Raw genomic sequence first — 12,915 nt, 5'->3', positions numbered from 1 at the left:
CTGAAGTCTTTGAAGATAGTTGGATGCTGCTTCACCAGCATTTTGGTTAAGACTAAGGAATTTAGCGAACAATTCATCACTATCCTCCACTGTAGCAAATGCAGCATCAAGAAGTTCTAAGTACGCTCTGGAACTTGAGTGTGGACCTAACGACTTGACTACACTGGCAGCTGGAGATGATAAACTGTCGACAATTTTCCTTACAATCTGTCTATCTGAAATTGTGGAATCAGCTAAATAAAACTCAACACTATCTCGCCAAGTGTCATAGTCTACTTCAAAATTTGGACATGGCATCCTACCTGAAAATGGTCGCAACCTTGCAGTGGAAATACTCTGCGAAGAGGTATCTGGGGTTTTGACAATGTGTTCGACAACTAAACGTTGCACTTCTGGTGGGATAATCTGTTCAGATGGAAGTTTTCTGTTGGATTCTGAAGTTACTGTGGCTGGAGCAATGTTCTCATTTACTTCTGAACTAATAGTTCTGGATGTATCAGGTTCATGTCCTTCAACATCAGCAGGCTCTTCGTTTGACTCTCCAATAACTTCCGTTATTCTAGTTAAGCCCTCTCTCAAAATATTCTCAAATGATTTACCACTTATTTTCGCCATGGTTTTAAGATCAGACAAAAATTTGTCTGCAATGTCATTGCCTTTCTCATTAGAATATGTATTGGCTAATGCATCAACATGGTGAACTACTGTGGTGTTTGCTTCGGCGGTTCTGTCAAATGGCAGCTTTAGAAATTCAACAGCTGCACCAGTTTTGAACTCTACTATTAGATGATCCGGCAACTGCGGAATTACAATATGTCTCTCTATAGCGCCATATTGTTTCAAGTAATCCATTATCTCCTCATCTACCACTGTATTAGACAAACCAGTGATAATCACAGAATTTGGAACCTTTACATTTTCTTTCTCAATGATGTCCATTTTTTTTTTTAGGACACCCCAAAAACTTTTAGTATTCAACTGAGTACAAAAATTACATAAACCTGATGCAGTGCAGTAATCGTATCGAAGTATCTCCTGGCTAGCTCGCCACTTTTTATGTAGCCCCTATCTATACCCTTGTGTATGTATACCGATAGGAGCTGCAATCTAGGTTCGGTTTATTTGGTTTGGCTACGATAACCACATCTAACATCAGGTTTAGGCAATCGGAATGCTTTTTTTTGTATATTTTTTAATGAACAATATTAACAACAAATTTTTTAACAATTAAACAACAATGAATTAGAAATAACACACTATAAAATTCACAACAAGAAAGATAGAAAAAAAAATAGTCTTGAGTCTCAGTCAATTGTTTTGTCAGTCAAAATTTGTCCAATATTAGTTGTAGTGGCAACTAATTCAATGTCTCAGTTTTTCTATTGCAATAGTTTTCAATGTTCGTTGGAGTGCACTCTTTTCGAAGAAAAAAAATGTATGTATCAGTCCGATGACTGATACAATCCTACCACACAGACAGTCCGTCTGTTATTCCAGAATTTTCGATGTTCTTGGTTCTTCAAATCACTCTGGGTTAGCTCGCCATCGTTGAATCCAATCTGATGATCTTTCTTTTTTTTCCAATCAGAAAAAAAAACCTGACCTGTATTTAACACAGGTCTTGGGTTACAATCTTTTCAGTTTCAATGTTTCAGTTTCATTTTTGTTGTACAACTTTTTCAAACACTACTGAGTGTAAACACTCAAGAATATACTTCTAGTCATTTACAAAGCATTTTGTACGCAATAAATGACATTTCCATTAACAACATTAATAATTACATTTCTTTTCCTTTCAAATGGAACTATAGTTTATACCATTTCAAACAGCAGTATATTTTGATAAAATTATCTCACCGAATAGTCTTAACTGACGACGCCTGGTCCTCTTCTTCTCACACAAGGCTTTTGGCCTGCATGAATAAGGCGCTAGCAGTTAGCCATGAATGCAAATTTAGCATTAGCGAATTAGCGAATTGTTTCCACATCTTACCGAGTGGTTTCTGCTCAATATTTTCACCACGTGACCGTCTGAATTCGCTTCACGCAACAGACGCCACACAGCAACAGTTAATGCATTCGTCAATTTGCTTTTTTTTTCTCTTTTTCTCATTTCTTTCTGGGCGAACAAAACTTTTCCCCCTTAGTTAGAAAAGCCAACGTTCCAAAAGGAAGTGCGCATGCGCTGACGTCATAGTTGTGAGTCTCTGACTTCATTCAAATGTCGCTCATGCCCTCTATTGTTGTTATTGGGTATAACGCTTTAATATTTTTCTCTGGCCTACATTATTGGGTATAATGCTTCAATATTTTGCTCTGGGTTACAGGATATTTTACTAATCCAGATACACTTGCTTTTTTCATCATTTGAATTGGATTATAAATTTTTGGTTCTTCAGGAGAGAGAATTCAACTTGTCCGGTGATCTGTGTTGCTATGGATCCACTGGCAGCCTTCCTGTAGGCTTGGCTGTAAACATTTCAGGGTTGTTGTACAAGCTTTGATGCAGACACCAGCCTCAACATACAGTATTTACACAGAGTTCTTAACTTTGTGTGTCTAATCACTCCACAAATTAGGCAAAATTCGCAAGATAAATTTACAGCTACATTAATAAAAATGCATAGTGTTCGAAAAAGTTTAATGTTTTAAGATGGTTCATTTAAATGCCCTTTTTTTAATGTGCATGTTATGTACTAACCTGTTAGGCAAGTTGAAGTACAGGCATGGTTCTATAATGATTGTAAACACACAAGTCAGGGGAGAGAGTGCAAGGTAGCAGGAGTGGAGGAGGGGTTTTAAGCAGCCCCCCAAAAAGTGCCACGCCCTAGGTGTCGGGGCTAGTAAGAGCAGGCAACAGGAATGTGAGCAGAATGAATGGGAGTGCATGTCCTGACGTTCACATGGTGAGTGAGTTGTTGATTTTTTTTATTTTATTTTTTTTAACCTGCAACTCTTACAGTAACACAGCATGACCCAATGTATGACGATGAAGTAATGACAAGCTATACTTGCCCTTCTGTGTAATGCTGCTGGCACCAAATTGTAATGCGAACTAAGTTAGTCAAACGAAGAGAAAGCATTAAGCTGATTTTACCCGTCCCGTATGAACATTTAAGAGTATATCTAAATCTGACAAGTGAGTATCATCCTTTATGATGATGGTCCCAGACAGTATTGGTGCTCTGTAGTGAGAAGTGTGCATAACATCACTAATAAGCTAAAAGCCAAACATGAAGTGATGTGGTTGGTTTTTGTTTGTACAGTTGGAGTGAAAGGGTGAGTGCTTTGTCACACGCGAATGAAGAATTGCACTCTGTCTGCTTACGAGGAAACAAATATTCAGCAGTTTTCACTTTTTCAAAACATCCAGAGCCTGTGGAAACACTTTGAACAGTCCAGCCAGTGATGCGAGACCTGTGAGTGGAGTGAACTGTACATATTTTCTGCCTGTGCGGTTGGCAATGTGTTTACAGGAAGGTCTGCCCACTTGGAGCACATGTTTCTGCATGTGCAGTCTGCAAGTGAGCCCCAAGAAGACTGGAGGTAGAGACTTGGAGAAAGTTTTTGTATAGGAGGTGGCAAGTATGAGAGCAGCACAGCCACGGTCAATCCCTCAGTCTAGTACTTTGTATACGAAGTTCAGAATTAAGCCCCCTTCTGGGAATCCGCATTCTCTGTTCATCTACGTAGAGCTGTCAGAGACTAGAGGGATTTGGCAGTGATGAAGCATAGGCTGGTTTCAGTGTTTCCTGGGTTTGGGTTTTGTACACTGTGAGAGGTAACAATGGGAGGGTTCAGTATCTGATAATAGCAGAGAACCCCAGGGCTCAGCTGCAAATAATTAAAGCTAGCAGTTGGCAGGGAAGAGAGTCAGGGCAACTTAAAGGGGGTGCTCTTGGTTTACACCATAATATTCAGATGATGAATCAGGCTTCTGGTAAATGTGTTGACCCAAGGCATGGAGTGGACAGAGAACAGTGTTGGACAGCCCTATTGCCTGTTGTAATAAGATCTGTTTTCGTTCACGCGCCTCAGTTGCTTTGACATTTTGATATGAGTTTGATATCATTTCACAGGACTCAAGTGGACATCTCTGCAGACGTTATTATTTTAGCTATGTAACCTATTGTTTCAGGAAGGTTTGCTTATGATAACTAGATTAGATAACTCATTTGAGCTCAGATCTACGCCAAGGCCAAAAAAATCCTCATTTGTGTTGGCAGGGTACTATATTTTTCTAAGTATTTTTTTTCCCCAGTGAGTTAAATGTCCGTTTATCTGTTGGGTGCATTCGATCGATAACACTATATATTTAATTACTATATTCTTCGAAATAAAATATTTTCATTTTGTGGGGGGGTGGAGGACTACTGAAAAAAATTAACCCCAAATGTAGGACAAATAATTAGTGATGCACGATAATGCATTTTTCAGCCGATACCGATGACCGATAATTTCCTCCTCGTTCCAACCGATAATGTCAAGCCGATAATTTTATTAAAGATTTATGGAAAATTTTAAAGTATACACAAGAGAAAATATTGCTGTGCAAAAATAATATTGCTCTTTTTTTTTCAACATCAAATGTGAACAAGTAGTAGTAGTAGTAGTAAATTCCAACATCTAAATAAAGACAGATTGTCTGACATTGTGTAATGGTAAACTTTTGGCAACAATTACTTACAGAGTAAATACATAAGTTGCACAAAAATGGCTTTAAAAGTACGCCATTCCTAAAGTATAACATTACTACACAGCAAAAACACAGCTCCTTAAGACTAGTTAAAGTCCCTTGTTTTCAGTGTAAATCTATTGGAAATAAGTTAAATTAACTGCCAGCACTTCAAGTATATTTCACTCAGATTTCTTGAAGAAAAATGGCCAGCTGAAAATAAGATTAACAGCCTTATTTTAAGCAATAAATTATTATACATAATCCTAAAAAAAAAACTTGTCAGAAATGTTCTTTATTCAAGAATATGTATGGTTCAAAACATTATTTGAAAGCAATTTTTTCTTGATTTAGGTGAAAAATGACCTTATTTTTTTTTTAGATGTTTGGGCTTAATAAGAACAGATTGCAATATTTAGTTCAAGTAAGTGGAATAATCTGGCGCATTCAACTAGTCTTCAACACTCAAACAAGATGGGGAAAATTATTTGACTAGATTTAAGAAGAATGATCCGATTAAGACGTCATAAATTTAAAGCGTACTGAATGCATTACTGACTGGATGACTTCTTTGTGTCGTTTGGTGCATGTTACAATTATCAACTAACCACTGTGCCGTCATGATAAACATGGTTTGTTGACATCACCTGTGTAAATGTCCGTGGTAAAACTGATGTGATCGACATGTCTTTCACGAAGAATCGTGGTCATATAAACTGCATTATTTTTTCATCCAGGGGTTTGGCTATCGGGTCATTTCGGGAATTTCCTCCCGCCTGTGCCCTTCAGTCCGCCCGGCTGCCAAGTTAGCACCCGCGCCAGGCCTCTGTCTTAAACCGGAGTGGCGGCGGCAGCAAAGTTCGTACCGTATATCCGCCCGCCCCGGCCGGCTCGCTGCGGCGCATTCGGTGCATGGCTCTGCTCTCATGCTCTACCCGCCTAGGGCGAGGCGGCGGCCTGCCGGACCGGCGGGCTCCGTCGGAAGACAGCTACTTGTCAACTATCGATCTCGTGAGGTGTTTAGCCATAGATGGGAGTTTACCACTCGCTTTGGGCTGCATTCCCAAACACCCCGACTCCGGGAGGACCGCAGCGTCTCTGTATCGTCACAAGCCCCGTAGCTTCCTTTATAGTTTATTTGTTAACAATAGCTTTAGCATTCGTGCTAGCAGCAGCATATTCGTTCCAAAAATCATTGTGATGCAGTTTTAAATGGCTGCTGGGTTAGTGCTAGTGGTGTTCAATGAGGACGCTTTCTTTAGGCCTTGAGGAACTGTTTTGCAGATGGCGAGAGCGTCGTTTATTTCATTTCACACACGGGAAAAGCAACGCACGCTAGTGAGAGCGCCTCAACACTGATGTGTAACACCGCCTCCTCTATGACGCCGTACTCCTAAACCCCTCCTCCCACAGGGGCTTCAGAGAGGGGAGGGGTTGAGCAGGCGGCAGTGAAGAAGTGGAGAAAACTGCTTGGTTGCGCACATTTGGAGGCTAAATCAAGTATATAATTATCGGATTGCATTATCGGTTGATTTTTTTATTATCTGTATTATCTGTGTGACGTCATAATTGCCATTATCGGCCGATAATTATGTGCACACTGTAAATCGATAAAAATTTCACATTCAATCCAAAATACCCGATTTCCTGTTGGGTTTGGAATACGCATGCAAGAGACTTTTTGGAGCAGTTTTGTACAAGGTATCGACTCTCCGAATTTCATCCCTCTACGTTGAAAAAACCTAAATGGAGAGGCCTTTTTGAAAATTTCAAGGGGGCGCCACTGAGCCATTTTGTTACATGTTTTTGTAACGTTGCAAGATTATTGAACATTATGCAAAGCCACATGTATGTCCAAATTTTTGTGAGTTTTCGTGCATGTTCAAGCCTCCAAATGTAAACTCCTACTGTGAACCGATAAAAATTTCACATTCGATCCAAAATACCCGATTTCCTGTTGGATTTGGAATACGGGTGCAAGAGACTTTTTGGAGCAGTTTTGCACAAGGTATCGACTCCCCAAATTTCATCACTCTATGTTAAAAAAACCTAATAGGAAACACCTTTTTGAAAAATTCAAGGGGGTGCCACTGAGGCATTTTGTTACATTTTTTCGTAACATTGCAAGATTATCGAACGTTATCCAAAGCCGCATGTATGTGCAAATTTTTACGAGTTTTTGTGCATATTCAAGCCTCCAAATGTAAACTCTTACTGTGAAACCATGAAAATTTCACATTCGATCCAAAATACCCGATTTCCTGTTGGATTTGGAATATGGGTGCAAGAGACTTTTTGGAGCAGTTTTGCATAAGGTATCTACTCCCCAAATTTCCTTGCTCTATGTTGAAAAAACCCAATAGGAAAGGCCTTTTTTAAAACTTCTTTCTGTCGCCACTAGTTGGCACTGTAGAGTTGATGCAAATGACCCCTACAAGAACCTTCAGGGTATGACTCTCAACAAACACGGGAAGTTTGGCGCAGATATGTTGCATATCTGCCGAGTTATGACTGTTCAAAGCTTTTTGCGTGACAAATTGTTTACGTTCATTTTCACTTTCCTGTTTGGACCCCTCCGCCTCAACGAAACCTCAATATTTTTCATCAGGCACCTGAACACAGGTCTTAAGGCTCCCCTGATGCAGGTTTGAGGTCAACAGATTTTTTTCCCTTGGAGGAGGAACCTGTCTCGTAAAAAAAGGCATTTCCTGTTCTCACTAGGGGGCGCTAGACCTAATGGGTAATATTTCAATGCACTCGTGTTAAGGGTGGGATACCACACATACATGCCAAATATGAAAAAGATTGAACGTTGTGTCAAGGAACTATTAGTCATTTACTGAATTTGTCATTTTGCCGAAAAAATGGCCGACTTTGGCACCACGCCCAGGTCAGACCCGTGAATGAAAACGCACCATTTTCAAAACTTAAGATTTCATATGTCTCCTGAATAGTCTCACCAATTTTCAAGATGATCCAACCAACTCCCTCGGCGAAAAGGTCTCAAATGTGCACCCTGTAAATCGACAAAAATTTCATATTTGACCCAAAATAACCGATTTCCTGTTGGGTTTGGAATATGGGTGTAAATGCTTTTTTGGAGCGGTTTTGGACAAGGTATAGACCCCCCAAATTTCATTGCTCTACGCTGAAAGACCCTAATGTTATAGGCCAATTTTAAAATTTCAAGGGGGCGCCACTGAGCCATTTTGTTATATTTTTTTGCAACGTTGCAAAATTATCGAAATTTACAATTTTCCGGACGTATGTGCAAATTTTGGTGACTTTTCGTGCATGTTCAGGCCTCCAAATTGGCCGTTTTCATTTGCCCTGAAAAAAAAAAATAAATAAAAAAAAAATAATAATCCTTTGCAAAACAATAGGGCCTTCGCACGCTTAGTGCTCGGGCCCTAATAACATAAATAATAGCCAATTTAAATAAAATATATTGAAATGAGCTAAAACACCTGTAATTAAATAATAAAAATAATACACAGATCCTGCTTACACAATTAAATTTATTAATTTCTTTGTGGCGCTTTAACTTGAGAAAATCCACCAATAAAGCTTTTGAAAACCGTTCATAACAAAAAAAAAATGATTCATTAAGGCATTTCATTTGTAAAATACATTTTAAAATCTTTGTCATTGGGATTGCTTTTCTCTTTAGCACAGGACTTCTTTTTTCTTCTTTCTTTCAGAAAGAAAGCTGACCAATACGCGGGGTCTGAAAGGCAAATTGTTGTTGGATTATCTTTAAATACCCGCTACTTTTTGAGCAGAATTCTAGCTTTGTATAGGCTAATGTTCCTATTGTTGAAAGCACAAAGGTGTGTAATAAACAACTAGCACATTTATATTTTGCATTTTGTTTTCTTACTGTACCGAAAATGAACCGAACCGTGACCTCAAAACCGAGGTACTTTCCGAACCGAGATTTTTGTGTACCGTTACACCCCTACTTAATGATGTTCAGACTGCTGTATATTTACACCATTAGCATGACGCTTCCTTTATTATGATCTTATATTGAAAGACAAGTTGCACTGATTACAATGGCAGACCTAGCTTAATAGTTAGGGGTTGATATTTGTACATTTTCCCAATAAACATCACGTAAAACATGGAAGAGGATTGGGGCCACTAAAGAAAAAAAAAAGTTGGCCAAGATTTTGACTCTGATAACAATATTTATAGGACGGTGAAACTGATTAGAATACTATTTATGGTTATTGAATGTTTGTTTTGTATTGTTTGAATGTGCGCATTTGAGTTCCTTCGTACTCCTTTTGTATCCCACAGAATTAGTGCATGACCTTCTGCCCAGAGAGTTGCAGTTTTCTTCCAACATCCAGCACAGCCTATTAACCATGAGCCAAACCAGCGGTGGAGAGGCCGGGCCCCCATCAGCTGTTTTAGCTTCAGGTATGATCATTATATTCTTCCATTTGAGCAAAATGGATTGTTCCAGAATCCCAAAACAAAAGACACGCTTTTAGTCGTATTTTGTCACCTCATCCGGTATGGTAAAATTGTTTTAATATTTAATTTCAGGCTTAGTTTGGAATCATTCAGACTAAAATACTGTACTGTAAAGGGAGTTTTATGTAGTGGGATAAAGTAAACCCAAATATATTTTCGATTTTTGTGATTTGGCATTAAAAATTTTGCTCATTTACAGTTTTGTTCTGTTTTTTTTTAACCTATTGTTTGTATGCATATATAGGTGTTATATACAGCATATTTTTATATAATGTATTTAAACCCTTTATAGGGCACTCATTTGGAGCGATAGATAGAACCAAAAGTGGTATTTGCCATTTGGCAAAATGGATTTTGCCATGTGGCATTTTTTTCTTGCCATGTGACAAAATGGATTTTGCCATTTGGCATTTCTTTGCCATGTGGCAAAATGGATTTTACCATGTGGCATTTTTTTGCCATGTGGCATTTTTTTTGCCATATGGCAAAATTGATTTTGCTATGTGACAAAATGGATTTTGCCGTGTGGCATTATTTTGCCATGTGGCAAAATGGATTTTGCCATGTGGCATTATTTTGCCATGTGGCAAAATGGATTTTGCCATGTGGCAAAATTGATTTTGCTATGTGACAAAATGGATTTTGCCGTGTGGCTTTTTTTTTTTTTTACCATGTGGCATTTTGCCACATGGCAAATACCACTTTTGGTTCTCGGCCTTGCTGGAGACTCATTTGACTCATTGGCTGCTATCTGGACTGGTAGAGGCTGGCAGCAAAAGATGAGTATTCAAAGCCAGTCCTCCCAGTTTAAATGCATTAACCAGATATTGTTGTCAATGGCAAGCAATGAGTGAATATGTTGTAAGTAGCACAAAAATATTTGGGGTAATTTTGTGTTAATTGGGGCAATAACCAGAGTGTACGTATTTCTTTTTAGTTTTATTTTATAAATGTATTCATGAATATATAATTGATTGTTAATAGAAAAAAAATATAATTACACCTGGCATTTGCCCTATAAAGGATTAAATAAAGGGTGTTCAAACCATTCCACAAATTCACTGTAGGTTTTCATTCTAACCCAGGGGTGGCCAAACCGGTCCTCGAGGGCCGCAGTGGTTCCTGGTCTTTGTTCCAACTGATCCTGCACAGAGCTTTTAACCAATGAGGTTTCAATGGAAGCAGAAAGCACCTGACTGCAATTAACTGATTGCACTTATAACACACCAGATTGGTGGAAAGGTGTCTTCTTGATGGGTTGCAGCAAAAAAAAAAAAAACACACACCTACAGCGGCCCTTTGTGGAATAGTTTGCTCACCCCTATCAACCTATCAAGAGGAGACCTTTTCACCAAATCTGGTGTCTTACCAGTGTAATTAGTTGATTAGTCTGGTGGTGCTTGTTCCAGCAGAAACTCATTGGTTCAACTGTTTGTACCCAATTGGTTGGAACAAAAACCTGCACCCACTGTGGCCCTTGAGGACCGGTTTGAACTCTCATGGGTTAAATGATTTAACTTCTTAGACCAGTTATGTAACATATGTACATTCATGATTGTAATTGTATACGTGATAGATGGGTGGTGTTGGTGCTTTATGGTCCTGTCCATTTTAAGTGGTTTACCACAATTTTTTTGCATCTATAGACAATTATAAAGCCCTTTTGGGCTGGGCTGGCAGGGCATCATGCCATGTGGTTAACATTCAGGGACTATATCGAGGATAACCGGTACACGTTGCAAAGCACCACAAAAAAGGCAAAATGTTTTGCTAATGGAAACCATCTAGGGCCACAGAAAACAATGGTGGTTGTGTGGAACTCCACTCCCCACATTCTTGTCTTTATTCTGGCACTCATGCTTTCGTGGGTTCCACAAAAACATGTCACATGTGGTCAGAAGTAATTTTACAACAAGGTTAATGTTTTACTTGAGTGAATATGCAGCATTTAGATTAAAACTCACATTACTTATAGTTACAATTCAAACAATTACATACATTTAAAAAAAAAAAAAAAAAGTTTTGGGACAGTTTGGCACTTTTGTAACAGCTGCAGTATTTGTATTCCTCCAAAATCTAAAGTGTTTCAAAAGCTAAAAACTTGTTGTGCCACATATATTCGAGTAATTAGCAATTAAAAATAATTGTTCCATACTTCTGTCCATCACTACTACATTTGCAAAGAAGTAAAGGCATTTCTCATGAGTTGAACCACATGGAGATCAAACAGTAACCATTGTTGGTTCTTCTTTGCAAAGACTAAAACACCTGACTGTGTCTCCATAACCACTCACGAGAGAAACTGCAAAATGTACGCAAGAAATCAAATACCTGATAGTCTCTTGTTGGAGGAAACAGATGACTCTAACTCAAACCACAATAAGTCCCCCTTGAAAAATGACTTGGATTCTGGCTTTTTAAGGTAGTGTTGCCAAGAAAGACTAATAAAAATGAAAAGAGAACAATAGACGCCAATTCCTCTATACCAAAGCCCGACCCTGCCAAAGCATCTGAATTTCTTATTGAATCATTTTAATTAGCGTTCAGTAATACTGTGTTCATCTTTTACACAAATGTGTTCGCAAACCTCTGAGCAAGTTCTATTAGCCTGAGAAGTTTAGGCATTTAAAAGTTTTTTTTTTCTTAACATAATTTGACTTTTATGTTCATACAGGACTGTAATGATGCATATATTATGATGACTCCAGTTCTTCTTTATGCAACAATATTTGTTGTTGATTGGGAATAATGTTTGCTTACTTTACTGTGTTCCCCCTCCTCTCTCATTCTCTTTTTCTATTAACAGTTTGCTTTGTTTGCAAACTCATGAATCCCCCAGACATTACACAATGCCAGCAGCAGTTTTACGTCTTTCATAGTCTGCAAGTTAACCCCACTCTTCCCCATTCTTCTTGATGCTCATCGTTTCTAAATTACAGTGTGCGGGCATGCTGGAGCAACTTTTTTTTCCACAAACAAAACATCTTGTGTTTGTTTATACAGAAATCTGAACTTTTTTTCCTGCTCACTTTTAAGCCCATATTGCTGATTCGCTGTCTCATTTTTATTCCAGGAAGTTCCCTCTGAAGCAGGGAGGGTCTGCATATAAAATGGTCTGCAGTTCTCTGCTTCATAGGTCAGAAGCTTGTTTATTTTGTCTCTGTGGCAACGTTGAGTACCAACAAGGCAAAAGCATTTTTTTTTTTTTAAAACCAAAATTCATGCTCCGATAACTGGCATGCCACATTTTGCAAATTTTGGACCTCCATCATATTGTGACATAAAATAAGAGATTTGCTTATGCTAGTTTTAATTCCTATACTAATTTGTTAATTCCCGTTATTAGATTACGCTTCTAAACAATGCGGGGTCTAATTGCATTTTCTTTTTTAATTATGCTAAAATTAGTGCTTTAATTATTTGAGGTTTTTTTTTTTTTTTTTTTTTTTTTTTTTTTTTTTTAACAGTCCACAACCTCAAATATAATCATCACTGCTGATTTTCATTTGGCGTAATTGTTTCCAATTTCATGCCCTTCACTTACAGTGTATGATCTGTTTGTAGTCACTGAGGAGGCAGTAGGAGTTGGAGGGGATCAAGGAGTAATTGCTTACCATCATGTTGAATGAACTCAGTTTTAGTAATTTATTCTTTGGCAACCATCTTGGAATGTTACAACTTTGATAGTCATTTTAGGAATTATAATTGCAGGTAAAGACTAGTACATCATCATGGCCAATTAACATTTTTTCCTCAAA

At 38.3% G+C, this 12,915-nt stretch overlaps 1 protein-coding gene across 2 annotated transcripts in view; it reads left to right on the top strand.

Annotated features, from left to right (window-relative positions):
• nfat5b (nuclear factor of activated T cells 5b) overlaps positions 1 to 12,915 on the top strand; it is a 57,809-nt gene that overhangs the window by 27,271 nt on the left and 17,623 nt on the right. The window contains exons 1-2 of one of the 2 annotated variants that reach the window (XM_057833090.1): positions 9,006 to 9,100; positions 12,231 to 12,293. Coding sequence is in view for 1 of the 2 variants with exons in the window: in XM_057833083.1 (XP_057689066.1) it covers positions 8,978 to 9,100 (123 nt within the window). In the remaining variant the exon portion in view is untranslated. Of the gene's footprint in view, positions 1 to 8,977; positions 9,101 to 12,230; positions 12,294 to 12,915 lie in introns of those variants that run through there. The other variant, XM_057833083.1, reaches the window with a different exon arrangement.

This window comes from Corythoichthys intestinalis, chromosome 1 (assembly GCF_030265065.1).
Source record: "Corythoichthys intestinalis isolate RoL2023-P3 chromosome 1, ASM3026506v1, whole genome shotgun sequence".
Taxonomy (NCBI): domain Eukaryota; kingdom Metazoa; phylum Chordata; class Actinopteri; order Syngnathiformes; family Syngnathidae; genus Corythoichthys; species Corythoichthys intestinalis.
This window is presented reverse-complemented; position numbering and strand designations above follow the sequence as displayed.